This window comes from Doryrhamphus excisus, linkage group LG20 (genome assembly GCF_037039965.1).
Source record: "Doryrhamphus excisus strain RoL-2023G ecotype Guam linkage group LG20, RoL_Dexc_Guam_v1.1, whole genome shotgun sequence".
In the NCBI taxonomy this organism is placed as follows: Eukaryota; Metazoa; Chordata; class Actinopteri; order Syngnathiformes; family Syngnathidae; genus Doryrhamphus; species Doryrhamphus excisus.
Genome location: NC_136376.1, coordinates 2,263,750 through 2,282,536, shown reverse-complemented (window position 1 = coordinate 2,282,536; position 18,787 = coordinate 2,263,750). Strand labels below are relative to the sequence as shown.

At 44.4% G+C, this 18,787-nt stretch overlaps 1 protein-coding gene across 1 annotated transcript in view; it reads right to left on the bottom strand.

Annotated features, from left to right (window-relative positions):
• Positions 1 to 12: 12 nt before the first annotated feature.
• The window catches only part of adam12b (ADAM metallopeptidase domain 12b), a 46,125-nt gene continuing 27,350 nt past the window's right edge, over positions 13 to 18,787 (bottom strand). The window contains exons 12-23 of the mRNA XM_078787184.1: positions 12,560 to 12,737; positions 8,930 to 9,019; positions 8,560 to 8,755; positions 8,377 to 8,485; positions 5,878 to 6,076; positions 5,145 to 5,222; positions 3,114 to 3,222; positions 2,787 to 2,925; positions 1,655 to 1,763; positions 1,333 to 1,590; positions 993 to 1,180; positions 13 to 925 (exon numbers count right to left, since the gene is read on the bottom strand). Of these exons, the coding sequence (XP_078643310.1) occupies positions 871 to 925; positions 993 to 1,180; positions 1,333 to 1,590; positions 1,655 to 1,763; positions 2,787 to 2,925; positions 3,114 to 3,222; positions 5,145 to 5,222; positions 5,878 to 6,076; positions 8,377 to 8,485; positions 8,560 to 8,755; positions 8,930 to 9,019; positions 12,560 to 12,737 (1,708 nt within the window). The 3' untranslated portion in view covers positions 13 to 870. The remainder of the gene's footprint in view (positions 926 to 992; positions 1,181 to 1,332; positions 1,591 to 1,654; positions 1,764 to 2,786; positions 2,926 to 3,113; positions 3,223 to 5,144; positions 5,223 to 5,877; positions 6,077 to 8,376; positions 8,486 to 8,559; positions 8,756 to 8,929; positions 9,020 to 12,559; positions 12,738 to 18,787) is intronic.

The window sequence follows — 18,787 nt, the reverse complement described above, 5'->3', positions numbered from 1 at the left end:
GCTGTATACTTCCTCACTTTACCTTTTATTGAAAACATCAAAGTACAATCATTTGGCTACACTGTGTCTCACTTGAATGGCTCCCCCATGCAACATGTGTTAACGTGGAACATCATTACAATCCTATTGCAACAGGCTTGGCTTGTATCGCTATTCATTTCAAAAGTTGGCAGCATGGAACACAACAAGAGACGCTAATTTGATCTTTTATGTAAATAAACCACATTTTACGATGTACAAATTGGCATACATAAAAGACAAAAAGCATCAAAACACCGGACATACTGATGGTACAAAATGGAGGTAAACGAGACAACACATTTCAGGAAATTGGGTGACACCATACTTACATAAGCTTCAATAGCCTTCATAAATAAAATATACAAACTTAGCTTTTTTCTCCTCATTTAAAAGGAAAAATATACGCTAGGAACGTGACAATGGATGTTGACTTATTTACCGAATTATGGATCACTTAGTGACAACATGGACGTTCACAGAGTCCTGATAAGGTACTTGACAAGTTATAAAACGTATACTTTAGTGAAACGAGTGAAATAAGTCCACCGTAAGTCCATTGGTACCTGAGCGAGGACAAAAGAGCACCTTTTATTCACTGGTCCATTACGCTTAGCCTCTGTTAGCTTCCAAAGCGTTCAATAGCCGACATTTTTTGTCACGTGACTTGAAACGTCGCACCACGTAAGTCCATTCGGTGGTGTGAACACCGCCCTCTGGTGGAGCACCGAGGCGTAACAACAGTCCAGCTGTCTGGAAAAAAAAAACAATGGCCGCCGAGCCTCCCTTTTAGTGATTAGTGCAAAAACCAGGAAAGCTTCCTGGTGCTTTTTTAAAAAAAAAAAGCAAGGCTCAACAGCCGTCTTTGGGGGTCTTTGGCGGTCTGTACGGCAACACCGGTGCAGGTCTGCAAACAAGGAAATGTTTGATGAGAAAACAAGTGAAAAAGAAAGAGATGTAGTACATGAAGCAACCTGCTGGGTAAAGGGATGCTGGGTGGAGGCCTGGGCACAGTGGGGACGGGGACAGGGATGGGGACGGGCAACAGTCCTTTTCCCGCCGTGTGCACGCCTGCCATCGGGGAGCCCCGACCCACGCGAGAGCTTCTTCCAAGCGGGTCGGCAGGAAGCGGCTTCCGGGGAGGACTGGGCTTGTCCAATTCCTGAAGATGACAAAAAGACAACTTGCGTAAAGGACACTTCATTAGGTACACCGGTACGGACCTGCGTGCGATCCCGCACGCTTGAACAAGGAAATGATAAATAACAGTCGGGATTTTCTGCTCCATAAAACGGGTGTCCTAATCCGACAGACCTGGTCCGGTCGGTAAGAAGCCGGCTGGCGAGGCAGACTCAGAAAAGGCGGCACGCCCACAGGCGATGAGAAAGCTTGGTGGGCCGGTGCCAGTCTCTGTCGGGCCGGGAGGGGAGGCAGGGTGGACTGTCCCACGGCGAGGGACACGGGCATGGGCTGGCTGATGTGCAGAGGCTGGTAGAGCGGCAGGCGGCGCAGGCTGTGGGAGTGGAACTTGTGCTGGGGGAGGAGAGGCTCGGCGCTCAGGAGGGAAGAAGGCTGCCGGGAAAAAAAAAACATGAAGGAGGTTGGAGATAAGTAGAAAGAAAAGTAGAGGGCTCACCTTGTAAATGCTGGTTCCGCACGGTTTAGGGGGGGGCTTCCGCTGTGGCAGTGGTCTACACGTGGACTGGGTCCTGGTTGGGCTGGTGGGCCTCTTTGCCTCGATGGATCTGCATTCAAAGGCAAGTCTTAAAAGGCCATGAACACGCTTGACTGGCTCTTTATGAAACCGCCATCTTTTATTTGGGCGATTGTATGTTTAAAGCAACAGTTGGGGATAATTTAGGGCGCCCCCTACTGTTCTACAATGGAATTTAATTAGTCTTAAAAGGAACAATATCTGTTCATTGCATTAAAGTTCATTATAGATAAAAAAAATCAACATTATTATTATTATTATTATTATTATTATATTTATTACAATATAATAATAATAAAATAATACATTATTATTATATTATAATAATAATAATAGTCTTAAAAGGAACAATGTCTGGTCATTGCAATAAAGTTCATTATAGATAAAAAATAATCATTATTATTATTATTAATATTACAATAACATTTATTACAATATAATAATAAGAAATTAGTATTAGATTTATTATAATATAATAACAATAACAATAATAATTATTAGATTTATTATAATATAATAATAATAATTATTTCTATTATTATTAATAAAATTTCATTGTTCAATTAAAGTGACATTATTAAGTGACGTACTGTAAGCTGCCAAAACCAAGCTGCATTGAACGCATCAGCCGTAATAAAAACAAATGACTACAATTGAGGTGTTCCGCCACCAGGGGGCGCCAAATCTTGGCCTTTTGAAAGCGAATCAGTCAGAATTAGGCCATCCAGTAGAATTAATAATTATTACAAGCAATTACTCATTATATTATTATTTTTTTAATGTTTTGTTTGAATATAAATCACCTCGGTGCACCAACCACAATTTCCCACTGTAATAAGTTCCAGTGAATGCATTATGGTTAATGTTATTAAGCTATTCATCATAATTCACATATGTCATTAACTGAAATATTACTCATTAGAAAATCATTTAATTGGTTATTTTAGGGTGGTGATTACATAAAAAATCTATAATTTGTGATCATTATTTTCAATACTAATAATAATAATTCTTGTGGGCGGTACTGTGATACGACGGTGACGATATGACATACCTGAGCTTCTCCAAGGTGCTTTTCTTTTTGGTGAAGAGCAGACGCAGCAGACGTTTCCTCTTCAGGCAGACGAGGGCGCTGGCGAGCAGAAGTCCGCTGGTCGCCACCAGGACGGCCACGGCGACGAGCACGCTGTGGGCTGACGGCACACAGGACAATGAACGCATGAACGCACACACGCTGGCGACCACGAGACGAGAGGCGGAGAACGTTATTTACGAGCGAGCGCACCGGGAGGCGTGTTCTTACATCCGAGTTATTCCGAACGGAGGAGGAGACGGATTCATGCAGCTGTTCCGTCTTAGGAATGAAATCATCCGCACTAACCTGCCAGTCTCGTTGGGCCGCTGTCGATGCTCCCCCCGAAGCCCGCCCCCTCGCAGAACGGGGGCGCCCAGTGTGCTTCGCAGTGGCAGTTCTTCTTGTTGTTGCACACCTGCAATGACGCACGCGGCACTGTGTTACAAAGCTCTTCTGTCAGATAGATGATCTTTGACTTTTGCGGTAGGTCCCTAAAAACTGCAAAGCTCTTTTGTCATATAGATGATCTTTGATTTTTGCAGGAGGTCCCTAAAAACAGCAAAGCTCTTCTGTCATATAGATGATCTTTGACATGTGTTCATGCTGTAGCTTCCTAAAAACAAGAGCCCTCTTCAGTCTTATAGATGATCTTTGACTTGCATTACACAGTAAGTCCTTAAAACAGCAGGGGGTCCTCTGTCACATAGAAGATCTTTGGCTTGTGGTTTTTGCAGTAGGTACTTAAAAAGAGCAGAGGTCCTCCGTCATATAGATGATCTTTGGCTTGTGTTTTTTGTGTTAGGTCCCTAAAAACAGCAAAGCTCTTCTGTCATATAGATGATCTTTGACATGTGTTTATGCTGTAGCTTCCTAAAAACAAGAGCCCTCTTCAGTCTTATAGATGATCTTTGACTTGCATTACACAGTAAGTCCTTAAAACAGCAGGGGGTCCTCTGTCATATAGAAGATCTTTGGCTTGTGGTTTTTGCAGTAGGTACTTAAAAAGAGCAGAGGTCCTCCGTCATATAGATGATCTTTGGCTTGTGTTTTTTGTGTTAGGTCCCTAAAAACAGCAAAGCTCTTCTGTCATATACATGATCTTTGACATGTGTTTTTTGCAGTAGGTACTTCAAAACAGCAGAGGTCCTCTGTCATATAGATGATCTTTGGCTTGCGTTTCTGCAGTTGGTCCTTAAAAACAGCAGGGGTCATCTGTCATATAGAGGATCTTTGACTGGTATTCTTGCAGCAGGTTTTCATAAACAACAGAGCTCTTCTGTCATATAGATGATCTTTGACTTGCATTTTGCAGTAAGTCCTTAAAACAGCAGAGGTCCTCGGTCATATAGATGATCTTTGGCTTGTGTTTTTTTGCAGTAGGTACTTAAAACAGCAGAGGTCCTCGGTCATATAGATGATCTTTGGCTTGTGTTTTTTTGCAGTAGGTACTTCAAAACAGCAGAGGTCCTCTGTCATATAGAGGATCTTTGCAGCAAGTTTTAAAAGACAGCAGAGCTTTTCTATCATATTGATGATCTTTAACTACAGTAGCGTTTTTGCGGTACGTCTTTAATAACATCGGTGCTTATTCAAGACACGGCAGATCTCTTGTCATATAAAGGATCTTTGATTAGCATTTTTGTAACAGGTTATTAAAACAGTAGTTCGCTTCTGTCATATAGAAGATCTTTGACTGGTATTTGTTGGTCGGGCGTGTTCCACCAGGCGTAGCGTTTGCTCCTCCCCGCTATAACAACATTGGTTCTGCTGGTCCGTGGTTTGCGATCATGTGGTGTCGTTTATGCTCGATAACTTTAGACACAGTAAAAAAAAAGCTGCCACCTTAACTGAACTCTTGCTTTGTGTAAAAATGGCTGTCTGTGCAGCACAGTAAGCCGTAACAGATAAAACATGTGTCAAGCCCATCCGGTGTAACCTGGCGGGAGGCGGGCTGGGAGTGGGGGTGGGATTCCCTGAGATCCGAGAGGATTCCCGAGCGGGATAACAGGGCCCAGCCGTCATTGTGATGTTGGAAGGAGCAGGACTTGTGCAGCTGCAAGGGGGAATTTTACAAGTCATGTTGGATGGATGCTGGATGGATGCTGCACTGCTGCGGGTTAGCGGGGGTTAAGAGGCACTCGAGGGGTGGTGGGGGGCTGGGGGGTGATGTGTGGCAGCTTTATGTCTTTATATGAAAAAGTACGGGGAATGTTCCTCCAGAGCTATAATTCACATCTCCTCAACTCCGCAAGAGAAAAACAAGACTTTCATTTCGTTCCAGCACACATTACTCCCACCTACAGGCCTGGAGTTGAACGTCTATCAAAGAACACTCACCCCACGTCTGTTGCATTTCCCGGAGCACTCGTGCACGCCGAAGACGCTGACATTCTGACACTGGCGATTCAGACACACCTGCAAAGCAGAATTAGGAATCAAAGCAGAATCATGACGACATTAGTCAAGATGAGGAACCAAAACCTCAGCTTTCATACGCCTCCGTTTTTTTGTATGATTTGGTTTTCGTTATCGGTTTTCGTACAATCCGCGAAACAAGAGTGCTGACTCATGGTCCGTGCAATTTCAATTTCAATTGCAGCTGATAAATAACACGCCATGGGGCCAAAAAAGATGTGAGTGGAAGCACTTTGATGAAGAAGGTGAGAAACACGCAAAGCCGAAATGTACAGGAAGTCTGTCCGTCCAGTCATCTTCTTCTCCCTAAGCATGGAAGCCCAGACTTCCCTCTCCTTGGCTTTTTTGTCCCGCTCGTCCCGTTGGATTCCGGTTACGATTCCCTGAACACCCCTCCAGGGAGGCGCCTGGGAGGCATCCTGACCAGTTTCTCCCGGATTACTTCCTGGGATGCTTCCTTATCTCTAAAGGGAAAGTCCATCCACCTTACAAAAAAAACTTATTTCGGCTGCCCGTCACCTTATTCAATTATTTTGTGCATGTAAAACTAGAATTATTATCTAAAAAATATATTTTGCTTAATACTTTTGTGTGTCTGATTCATCAGATTTCCAAGGGAATGAATAACACGGAATAATAACACGGAACTGCTTACCCTGCCGTCACCACACTTGGTACCGGCCAGAACCAGACCAGGATCTGGCATGTCGTCCCCCAGGTAAACGTGTGTTCCCCGACAGAGGATGCGACCCCCCTCTTGGAGCGGGATGTTGGTTTCGATGGAAACGGCGTTGGTTCCGATAACCGGCCGGTTGGCTCCGCCCTGGCACTGGATCTTCCCACACTTGGCATCCCTGGTAGCGACACGCAGACTTTAGCGTTAGCATCTCATTCATTCATTCATTCTTTTTCTACAGCGTATTCTCACAAGGGTCGCGAGGGGTGCTGGAGCCTATCCCAGAAAAGTTTATTTCAGCCTAAAACTGATCAAACTTTTTCTTATTTAAAAAACATTTACTATTTTGGGTAATTGAGTATAAAGGCGACTATAGGGGTGCTATTTCATGTCTAGAGGGCTCGAATAATTCATTCATTCATTAATTTTCTACCGCTTATCCTCACCAGGGTCGCAGGGGGTGCTGGAGCCTATCCCAGCTGTCTTCGGGTGCGAGAGGCGGGGTACACCCTGGACTGGTGGCCAGCCAATCACAGGGCACTAATTGAGTATAAAGGCGACTGTAGGGATGCTATTTCATGTCCAAAGAGCTCTAATAATTCATTTATTCTCTACCGCTTATCCTGTGCTGGAGCCTAGCCCAGCTGTCTTCGGGTGCGAGAGGCAGGGTACACCCTGGACTGGTGGGCAGCCAATCACGGGGCACTAATTGAGTATAAAGGCGACTGTAGGGATGCTATTTCATGTCCAGAGAGCTCTAATAATTCATTTATTTTCTACCGCTTATCCTGTGCTGGAGCCTAGCCCAGCTGTCTTCGGGTGCGAGAGGCGGGGTACACCCTGGACTGGTGGCCAGCCAATCACGGGGCACTAATTGAGTATAAAGGCGACTGTAGGGATGCTATTTCATGTCCAGAGAGCTCTAATAATTCATTTATTTTCTACCGCTTATCCTGTGCTGGAGCCTAGCCCAGCTGTCTTCGGGTGCGAGAGGCGGGGTACACCCTGGACTGGTGGCCAGCCAATCACGGGGCACTAATTGAGTATAAAGGCGACTGTAGGGATGCTATTTCATGTCCAAAGAGCTCTAATAATTCATTTATTCTCTACCGCTTATCCTGTGCTGGAGCCTAGCCCAGCTGTCTTCGGGTGCGAGAGGCAGGGTACACCCTGGACTGGTGGGCAGCCAATCACGGGGCACTAATTGAGTATAAAGGCGACTGTAGGGATGCTATTTCATGTCCAGAGAGCTCTAATAATTCATTTATTTTCTACCGCTTATCCTGTGCTGGAGCCTAGCCCAGCTGTCTTCGGGTGCGAGAGGCGGGGTACACCCTGGACTGGTGGCCAGCCAATCACGGGGCACTAATTGAGTATAAAGGCGACTGTAGGGATGCTATTTCATGTCCAGAGAGCTCTAATAATTCATTTATTTTCTACCGCTTATCCTGTGCTGGAGCCTAGCCCAGCTGTCTTCGGGTGCGAGAGGCGGGGTACACCCTGGACTGGTGGCCAGCCAATCACGGGGCACTAATTGAGTATAAAGGCGACTGTAGGGATGCTATTTCATGTCCAGAGAGCTCTAATAATTCATTTATTTTCTACCGCTTATCCTGTGCTGGAGCCTAGCCCAGCTGTCTTCGAGTGCGAGAGGCGGGGTACACCCTGGACTGGTGGGCAGCCAATCACAGGGCACTAATTGAGTATAAAGGCGACTGTAGGGATGCTATTTCATGTCCAGAGAGCTCTAATAATTCATTTATTTTCTACCGCTTATCCTGTGCTGGAGCCTAGCCCAGCTGTCTTCGGGTGCGAGAGGCGGGGTACACCCTGGACTGGTGGCCAGCCAATCACAGGGCACATATAGACAAACAACCATTCACACTCACATTCATACCTATGGACAATTTGGAGTAGCCAATTAGCAACTAGCATGTTTTTGGAATGTGGGAGGAAACCGGAGTACCCGGAGAAAAGCCACGCATGCACGGGGAGAACATGCAAACTCCACAAAGAGATTTGCCGAATTGAACTCAGGTCTCTTAGCTGTGTGGCCTGTGCGCTAACCACTCGACCGCCGTGCAGCCAAGTCTGGAACCAATTAATCAATGCTAGCATAAGTAAAAAAATTGTGCATCAGTTCGCGAACATTTCTCGGTTAGTGAAACACCACGCAGAGATGACCGAGGGTGGGATTGAACCCGGGTCTCCTAGCTGTGAGGCCTGCGCGCTAACCAGCTTCAGCATCTCAATGCAAAAAATGCATGAAGAGATTGATAACCGGATTTGAATAGCTTGAAAATATGCATGATTACGTCAATGGATTTAATTCACTGCCGTCTGTTTGGAATTATGTTTCAGTTATTGTAAGCTTTTGTTATGGAATGATTGCATATGACACCCTTATGAGCTAATAGTCATAATTGTTCTGCTGAGTAATTTCCATTGTCCGATCAAGCAGCTGCAGCAGCGTCCCACCTTGCATCGCATTTGGCAAAAGAGCCTCTGGAATCCTTCCCGCAATTCCCGTAAGGATCCCCCGCAGAGTTGACTCGCTCAAAGCAGATCCCCGGTGCCGGCTTGGCTCCTGCGCACGGGACAGCGGTCCAATAAGTGAAAAACATCCGTGATATTCCAGAGGAGGCAAGAGTGAAGCCTAACCTGCCCCCCACAGGGTGATGCACTGCTGCTCGTGCGTCTGACAGATTCCGTTGTAGCAGTAGCCCTCCACGTCGTGGCAGGCGTGGCCGTCGTGGAGGTAAACGTTGGCCGGGCAGTGAGGGTCGGCGCCCGTGCAGAACTCGGGAAGGTCGCAGGAGTTGCCCGAATCCCGACACACGGTGCCCGCCGGTTTGAGCTACACAAGTAAAAAAAAAAACAAAAGTCCACAACGTCACACGAGACCGGAGAAAATCAACGGGAAGCACCCAGCACTCGAGCGCGGAGGCACTCGAGCACTCAGGTACTTTAACACCAAACACTTTAGTCTACTAGTGTAATCTAGTACCACCACTGGTTTAAAAGTTTTCACCTGGCAGTCTTCACAGCACTGTCCATGGGCGCACACGGCGTCTCCTTTGAGTGTGCACGTGGTGGCGTTGCAGCACGGATTCAAACATTCCTAAGGGAAGCAGAAATATAGCAGATGATTGGAATTGTATTATTGTAATAATTCTATTATGGAAAAGTGACTTTTTAAAAATGACATTTACTATTTTGGGTATAAAAGGCGACTATAGGGGTGCTATTTCATGTCTAGAGGGCTCTAATAATTCATTCATTTTTTACCGCTTATCTTGTGCTGGAGCCTATCCCAGCTATCTTCGGGGCGAGAGGAGGGGTACACATAGAGATAACCGAGGGTGGGATTGAACTCGGATCTCCTAGCTATGAGGTCAGAGCGCTAACCACTCAACCGCCGTACAGCCCGGCTCTAATAATTCATTCATTCATTCATTCATTTTCTACCGCTTACCCTCACAAGGGTTGCGGGGGATGCTGGAGCCTATCCCAGCTGTCGAGAGGCGGGGTACATCCTGGACTGGTGGCCAGCCAATCACAGGGCACATATAGACAAACAACCATTCACACTCACATTCATACCTATGGACAATTTGGAGTCGCCATTTGGAGCATGTTATTGGAATGTGGGAGGAAACCGGAGTACCCGGAGAAAACCCACGCATGCACGGGGAGAACATGCAAACTGAGGGTGGGATTGAACTCCTAGTCTCCGAGCTGTGAGGTCTGAGCGCTAACCACTAGACCGCCATGCAGCCCGGCTCTAATAATGTTAACTAAAATATATTCAGATTCATTTATCACGGTTGGGTCTAGTACTAATTAACCGTGATAAAGGAGGGATTACTGTATATGCTCATTAGCATTAATGCTACAGACACCAAAGAATTCCCAGTCGGAATGACTAAAATCCCTTTTCAAGTGTTAAAACAAGACAATTGTAATACATTATTATGGAAACTAAGAGTTATTTGAAATTGAATTTAGGAGGTTTAAGTGACACATGAACCTGATCTCCCGTTGTGGAGATCCTCTCTCATCTCAGTCAGATCCAGAGAAGAGCCATCTTGTCTCTAGATCCGATCTTTGGACCCTCAGACCCGCATCAACAGGGTCTCATCTGTTGTGAATTTAAGCATCCTGGGGCGAAGGAAGTCCTAAATTGGCTCTAATGAGATCTTTACGTCTGATGTGACATAACCCGACGTGGTCGACGGACTTTTTGGGGGTAAAGATCCTCCATAGCGACAAAACCAGCCTGCTACCCGCCTGCCTTCACCCCCCCAAGGAGAACCAGAGATGGGAGTAACGCTGTAAAAAAAAAACCCTGGGGCTGTTTTTATCTTTTATTAGATGCCAAAACACATCATCTCTTTACATCTCCGAGTAAGTCACGCATTGCAGCGTCACGCGAAGAATTAACTCGGTTTAGTCGCGTCTGTCTGCTTGTTTGGCCGACTCTCCGAGGTAAGGGCGAGATGTGTGTGTGTGTGTGACAAGCGAAGGTTGTTTATCTCCTGGACCTGACAGAAGCCTTTTGTTTATGGAGGACACAAAAGACTGCTTTCATCTTCGGGTCTATAAGTGCGCCGGAACATCAAACAAGCAGGTGGCGGCGGGAGGAAATGAAGACGGCCAAATAAATTGCAGCGTAAGAAAGGACGGGATAGAAATACACTAAACCCTCGTTTATCACGGTTCACTGCTTCCAGACCCGACGGTGATGAGTGAATTTCCACAAAGTAGGATTATTCATTCATTCATTTTCTATTTCTTATCCTCACCAGGGTCGCGGGGGTGCTGGAGCCTATGCCAGCTGTCTTGGGGCTAGAGGCGGGGTACACCCTGGACTGGTCACCAACCAATCACAGTTTATGTTGTAGCGTCGTTGTTTGGCTAAATATATACAAGATGGCTAAATTTGTTGCGGGGGGTGCTGGAGCCTATCCCAGCTGTTTTCAGGCGAGAGACGGGTTACATCCTGGACCGGTCACCAACCAATGCAATTTATGTTGTAGTGTCGTTGTTTGGCTAAATATATACAGTATGGCTAAATGTCTTGAAGGGGTGCTGGAGCCTATCCCAGCTGTCTTCAGGCGAGAGACGGGTTACACCCTGGACCGGTCACCAACCAACGCAATTTATGTTCTAGCGTCATTCTTTGGTTAAATATATACAGTATGGCTAAATTTGTTGCGGGGGTGCTGGAGCCTATCCCAGCTGTCTTCAGGCGAGGGGCGGGGTACACCCTGGACCGGTCACCAACCAATCGCAGTTTATGTTGTAGAGTTGTTGTTTGGCTAAATATATACAGTATGCCTAAATTTGTTGCGGGGGTGCTGGAGCCTATGCCAGCTGTCTTGGGGTGAGAGGTGGGGTGCACCCTCGACTGGTGGCCAGGCAATCATAGTTTATGTTGTAGCATCGTTGTTTGACTCAATATATACAGTATGGCTAAATTTGTCGTGAGGTTGCTGGAGCCTATCCCAGCTGTTTTCAGGCGAGAGGCGGGTACACCCTGGACTGGTCACTAACCAAACAGAGTTTATGTTGTAGCATTGCTGTTTGGCGAAATATATACAGTATGGCAAAATTTCTCGCGGGGGTGCTGGAGCCTATCCCAGCTGTTTTCAGGCGAGAGGCGGGGTACACCCTGGACTGGTCACTAACCAAACACAGTTTATGTTGTAGCATTGCTGTTTGGCGAAATATATACAGTATGGCTAAATTTGTTGCGGGGGTGCTGGAGCCTATCCCAGCTGTCTTCGGGCGAGATGTGGGGTACACCCTGGACTGGTGGCCAGCCAATCACAGGGTACAACAGGCAGATGAAAGTTTATTTCAACCTAAAACTTAAAAAAAAAAAAAAGACTGAATTTACTATTTTGGGTAATAGAGTATAAAGGTGACTATAGGGGTGCTATTTCATGTCTAGAGGGCTCTAATAATTCATTCATTCATTTTCTACCGCTTATACTCACGAGGGTCGCGGGGGTTGCTGGAGCCTATCCCAGCTGTCTTCGGGCGAGAGGCGGGGTACACCCTAGACTGGTGGCCAGCCAATCACAGGGCACATATAGACAAACAACCATTCACACTCACATTCATACCTATGGACAATTCGCCACTTTTTTTTGCCCACCCCTGCTTTAGAGGCATATTTTCTCAAATTCCAAAATGCCACGCCTTTCCTTGCTTTGGAGGTTCTGATGCTATGATATCATGTCTAAAAATCAGCAGTCGTTTTTTATTTCAGAGTAAAAAGTGCCAAAAGCCTTAAAAGGAGAACACGATGACGTAGTCCCGCAGCGCATGTAAAGTCAGCCACACATAAAAAGGCAGAGTAAAGTTTATTTCAGCCTAAAACGGATCAAACTTTTTATTTTTTTTTTCACCCCCTCACACCGCTGGAGAGCAGCTTGATGAATGGGTGTGTGACTAGGAAATGACATCACTGCGATAGCCTGTCAAACCGCTGACTGAGCACCAAAGGTGGACTGAGAGAAGATGTGATAGAAATAAAATACTTAAAAAGAATGCTTTTAGTCAGTGTCAGGGTTAACCTTCATTTGGAGTTTGCGCCGTAAACGTACTCAATCGAGAGAAATAGGTGACCTTGATGATGAAGAGTTCTCCTTACCTCGGGTTCCCCGCAGTCGCACTCCTCCCCTTCCTCCACGTAGCCGTTGCCGCACTTCTGGCCCCCGTAGAGCACCTTGACCTCGGGCATGTTGTCCAGACACATGCCCACGCCTTTCTCCAGGCTGGCCGCAAGGTCCTTCTTACTGCACGTGCTGAACACCGTGGGGAATGGATACCTGGAACGGGGACCAGAAACCCAAATCGTTATCAATAAGCAACGAGAACCCCATCAGGAATTCCATCAATATTCCATATTTTAAACAATATACAGGTCTAATGCAGATAAATTACATTTTATCTCAAACTTACAATACAGTTCGAACATTTATTGTGTTTTCTAGGGTGAAAGGTCACAATGCGTGGACTCGGATGGATCAGTTTTGGCACGGAGCCGCACTTGAAGATGTTTATTATAACAGCCGAGGCCACCAAGATTTAGAAAATATGAGCTAAATCATCAAAAGTGTAGACTTCCTTGGATAATATTGGCTTAAAGCCCAGCGGCGTCTCCCGGTGTAAGTTTGCCCGAGCGGAACTAATGGCGTTGTGCGCACAACAATTAGGCACGTTTTAATTAGGCGGCCCCCTTTCTTAGTGAAAATAAACACACTGTTCGAGATAATATCGTATGTTTTAGTAGGTGGCGAAGGGAGGAGGGGGGGGGGGGGGGGGGTTGCTTTCCATTCCATTGTGCTCTCCTTCTTCTTTATTGGTCAAGATGTGAGGATTGCTTTCAAGTGCTTATCAAGTGGAAAAAGAAACAGCAGTTAACCCCCCCTAACCCCCCCAATGCCATTTGTTTACAGCTCTTCTTCTACATGCTCAAATGATTTCATTAAAATCTGTGAAACATCAGACAAGAACAATGCTCTTTGTGGTTTAACAAGGCAAAACCCTTCATGCTAGAACACACAAAATTTGTTTTTCCAACTCAAAAGGACCATAATAAATCATTTAAATTATTAAAAATGATTTATAAAATATATTTTTCTTATTAGGTGACATATAAACTGCAAAATAATATTAAAAAAAGTCTGTAAAACAACCAAAAAAATGAATATAACCTGCAAAATAATATTAAAAATTCTGTAAAACAACCAAAAAATGAATATAACCTGCAAAATAATATTAAAATTTTTGTAAAACAACCAACAAATGAATATAACCTGCAAAATAATATTTAAAAATCTGTAAAACAACCAAAAAATTAATATAACCTGCAAAATAATATTTAAAAACCTGTAAAACAACCAAATATAATGAATATAACCTGCAAAATAATATTTACAAATCTGTAAAACAACCAAAAAAATGAATAAAGCACAGTGCTGTTTCAATTCCAGGCCAGCTCCCAAACTTGGGAATCCGGGGTAAATACTAAGCCCAATAAGCTCAATAAACAATATAATGGAGTCATCTGTCGGACAGGGCTGCACGGTGGTCTAGTGGTTAGCGCACAGACCTCACAGCTAGGAGACCCGAGTTCAATTCCACCATCTCTGTGTGGAGTTTACATGTTCTCCCCGTGCATGCGTGGGTTTTCTCCGGGTACTCCGGTTTCCTCCCACATTCCAAATACATGCTAGGTTAATTAGCGACTCCAAATTGTCCATAGGTATGAATGTGAGTGTGAATGGTTGTTTGTCTATATGTGCCCTGTGATTGGCTGGCTGGCCACCAGTCTAAAGGTTTGAAGGTTTTTCAGCTCCTTTCTGCAACTTTATTAGATCCCCATTTGGTAAAGAATATTAAAAAATGCAACTGTGGATCCATCCAACATGTTCTCTGCGATCACGCTGACACTCGTCTTACACAGCCAGACACTAAACACACAAATAGACAAGAAAGTCAAATACATATTTTAGGAGGCATAAAATAAGAGCGTGCTCAATGACGGCGGATTCAGAAGGGACAAGGGAGTGAAAGTGGTTTTCTGTGGAGGAACTCTCAGAGCGCCCTGATGCCTTCACTGCAACAAATATGAAGTACCGGCTAACTGGGAGAGACGTGTGTGACCTTTAAGCATATGTGGGGGGGCTTTTGGTGGTTACAACGTGGACAAAAAGAAGAGAATTATGAGAAAGTGGTGCCATAGAAAGCTGCTGTCATATACAGTTCTACAAAAGGTACTACAATACATCATTCCATCCCTGTCATCTCTCTTGGAATTCCATCATGATAGACGCCCGTCACCATCACCTTCGCTCCGCTTGTTTCCTTTCTTTCCACGCGCACACGGATAAATACAAGCCTCGCCTCCGCGTTCAGCTGGTCCGCTCCGTGTCTGCCTGCCTAAAAGCACCTCTCTGTGGATCTCTCCGTGTTGTGGTCCTGATTGCAGCTGGCAGCGTCACTGATAATCACGTCATTTGGATGCAGACCGCCCCTCTGCCTCATTAGCAAGTCTAGCGAGCGAGAGGACCTCCAAAAATATGACCCAACAAGCTCTGATGCTTTGTCACGTCGTGTTTAAACAGCCTTTATATGGGCAACGCTGAACGGAGATGACTTTTGTTGCTGGAAATGTTGCTGCTTTATAATAACTAAGGGTGAGAATATCGTAAATGCTTCAAGTAACACGGCTATTTCATTGACCGACAAGTCTACAATGGCAAATGCCAATAGAAGCAATATAGCAATAAAAAAGCTGCGGCTGTAGGCAACCTCCCAATGCCATTTTTTAAAATCTGAACACACCTAAGCATTTTCTCACATTATGTTGTTTGTCAAGATCAAAACCTGACAAGACTTGGAACGATTATTAATTAATCACACAATAAATGAAAATCGGGATGCATGGTACACAAGTGGTTAGCAAGCAGGCCCCACACCTTGGAGACCCAAGTTCAATTCCACTCTCGGCTATCTCTATGTGGAGTTTGCATGTTCTCCCCGTTCATGTGTGGGTTTTCTCCCACGTTACAAAAACATGCTAGGTTAATTGGCGACTCCAAATTGTCCATAGGTATGAATGTGAGTGTGAATGGTTGTTTGTCTATATGTGCCCTGTGATTGGCTGGCCACCAGTCCAGGGTGTACCCCGCCTCTTGCCTGAAGATAGCTGGGATAGGCTCCAGTACAAGATAAGCGGTAAAAAATGAATGAATGAATTAATGATTAGAGCCCTCTAGACATGAAATAGCACCCCTATAGTTGCTTTTATACCCAAAATAGTAAATGTAAAAAAGATCTCTCGTTCTTGTCACACAATAAATGAAAATGGGGCTGCACGGGTATTGAGTGGTTAGCACACAGGCCCCACAGCTTGGAGACCCGAGTTCAATTCCACTCTCGGCTATCTCTGTGTGGAGTTTGCATGTTCTCCCCGTGCATGTTGTGGGTTTTCTCCGGGTACTCCGGTTTCCTCCCACATTCCAAAAACATGCTAGGTTAATTGGCGAGTGAGTGTGAATGGTTGTTTGCCTTGTGATTGGTTCACTCTGAACGAATGGACACAGTCGTTCTAAAGTTAGTTAATAAGATGCACAAAACCTGAGAGATAAAGACCAGACAGCAACGTTCATTACTTTTATGCCTTTTGATGAACTTCAGTTACACTCATTTTGGGTAAATTAAGCCCATCTTTGGGTTTTATGAGAAGAATATTAAACTGCCTTGCTGTGGGAGGGGGGTCATGAATAAACAAGGAGCCATTCCAGTCAAGTCTCCATGAAATACTTCTCAAGTAGAGCTGTGGTGTGTTCTTCTTTTTTGTAAATAATTCACAGGCACTGTGACTGGTGCAGACTTGTTTAGATCATACAATCATTTTAGTGTCGACATGACACTAGTTCAGACTTTATCCGCAGAGGGCCACCTACTGAAAAATGAAAGGATGCAAGGACCGCTGTGATATTTTGGAAAGATATGCTTAGTTATTTATATTAAAAGAAAAAAAACCCATTCCAACTTTGGAATATCGGCGTATAACATTATGACTTTCCTACAATTCCTACAATTGTTAAACTTCATTCCCATCACACTAGGATAAACGGTATAGAAAATAGACAGATATTACGTGGCTTATGTTACAACTTAAAAATTACCACTAAAAATTATTACTTTTTCTCATTAAAGTTTTTTTCCTCAATAAATTGACTTTAATTGTTGTAAATTAACCAAAAAAATGAATATAACCTGCAAAATAATATTGAAAATCTGTAAAACAACCAAAAAAATGAATATAACCTGCAAAATAATATTGAAAAATTTGTAAAACACCCCAAAAAATGAATATAACCTGCAAAATAATATTGAAAATTTTGTAAAACAACCAAAAAAATTAATATAACCTGCAAAATAATATTGAAAAATCTGTAAAACAAAAAAACAAATATGTACAAAATGACACAATGATCTTGCGTTGCCAGCTATGTAGGCAATAATAATAATAATAATAATAATAATGGCTGTGTGTTGACATGATAATTTCATAATGACGGTGATTTCAGTGGGTACTAGAGCGGCAGTACACAGACTACTCTAAAGTAGGGGCTGCATTACTCCACAAAAAACGTGAATCACATTTTTCTTGCTTAGAACTGAGAGTGTGAATGCATGACAATTAATAAAAAAAAGATCAAAAAATCCATCAAGTCAAAAACATGGCAGGCTCGCTTGCTCATGCCACAAGTCATTGGTGCATGAAATAAAATAAACAATTTTTTAAGTAAAAGTAAAAAAAAAATAGATAGAATGTTGTGATTTCTCACCTTTTTTGCAGCCCTGCTCCAAACTAAATTTCTATTCCATAACATTTTCCCTTGAGAAGACATAACAAAAATCGCTCAAATGTGAGGCGTGAGCTCACATTCTGAGATGCCGCACTTGCAATAAATGTTTTACCTCCTATTTGTTTGTGCAGAGCATCGGAATGGCGCCCGAGCAAAAGTTCCATCAGACAAAGCAGATGACTGGCATCGGAGCCGGCGGAGTCAAATCCGCTATTGCGCTCTGGACTCGCCTTATCGGCTTTGCTGTTTACTAACAGTCCATCGCTTGCAGCCGCATTGTTATCTCGGCGGCCCAGACGACGTGGGCGGAATGCTGGAGCAGATGCTCGGGCCACAGTATGTGTGTGTTTGTGTGTTTCTAAATTGTGTGTGCGGCCTGCCTCACAACCCACAAGAGCAATTATGAGCATGTAGAGCATCAGCTGCTGTACAAATGATCATGATCCAGCCCCGGTGTGGACATAGCTGGGCTTCATTCATCTGTTGGAGTGTAACACTTTAGACAAAGTCAAGCTAAAGTTCAAAGAAGAAGAAAACTTGGCCAACTTATTTTGAATGCCCCCCCCCACACACACACATAACAAGGGGTTCATGCAATTAAATCAACCTTTTTTTCAATGACTTATGCATAGCTTCAAGGTGTCATCATCTTCATGCAACCGGTTTTCCTCAAGATCTGGCAGGGTTATTATTATTATCATTTTTTATTATAGTGGTGGTGACTGAGTGAGTTTTAGGGGTTTGAGTTCAGAACCTAAAAATGCAAGGAAGTTTACAACATCATAAACATAGTATAGTCGTCCCTCATTTATTGTGGTTTGCTGGTTCCACACCCGACTGCAATCATGTCCCCAAAACAGAACTCATTCATTCATTCATTCATTCATTCATTCATTCATTTTCTACCACTTATGCTCAACAAGGGTTGCGGGGGTGCTGGAGCCTATACCAGCTGTCTTCCAGCGAGAGGCTGGGTACACCCTGGACTGGTGGCCAGCCAATCACTGGACAATTTGGAGTCGGCAATTAACCTAGCAAGTTTTTGGAATGTGGGAGGAAACCGGAGTACCCGGAAAAAACCCACGCATGCACGGGGAGAACATGCAAACTCCACACAGAGATGGCCGAGGATGGGGAAAGACAAAATAAGAAGCCAAAAAGTTACCACTTCCACACAAAATAGGAGGAAAACTCATTCATTTATTAATTTTCTACCGCTTATCCTCATGAGGGTCACGGGGGGGTGCTGGAGCCTATCCCAGCTGTCTTCCGGTGAGAGGCGGGGTACACCCTGGACTGGTCGCCAGGGCACATATAGACAAACAAGCATTCACACTCACATTCATACCTATGGACAATTTGGAGTCGCCAATTAACCTAGCATGTTTTTGGAATGTGGGAGGAAACCGGAGTACCCAGAGAAAACCCACGCATGCACGGGGAGAACATGCAAAATCCACACAGAGATGACCGAGAGTGGGGAAAGACAAAAT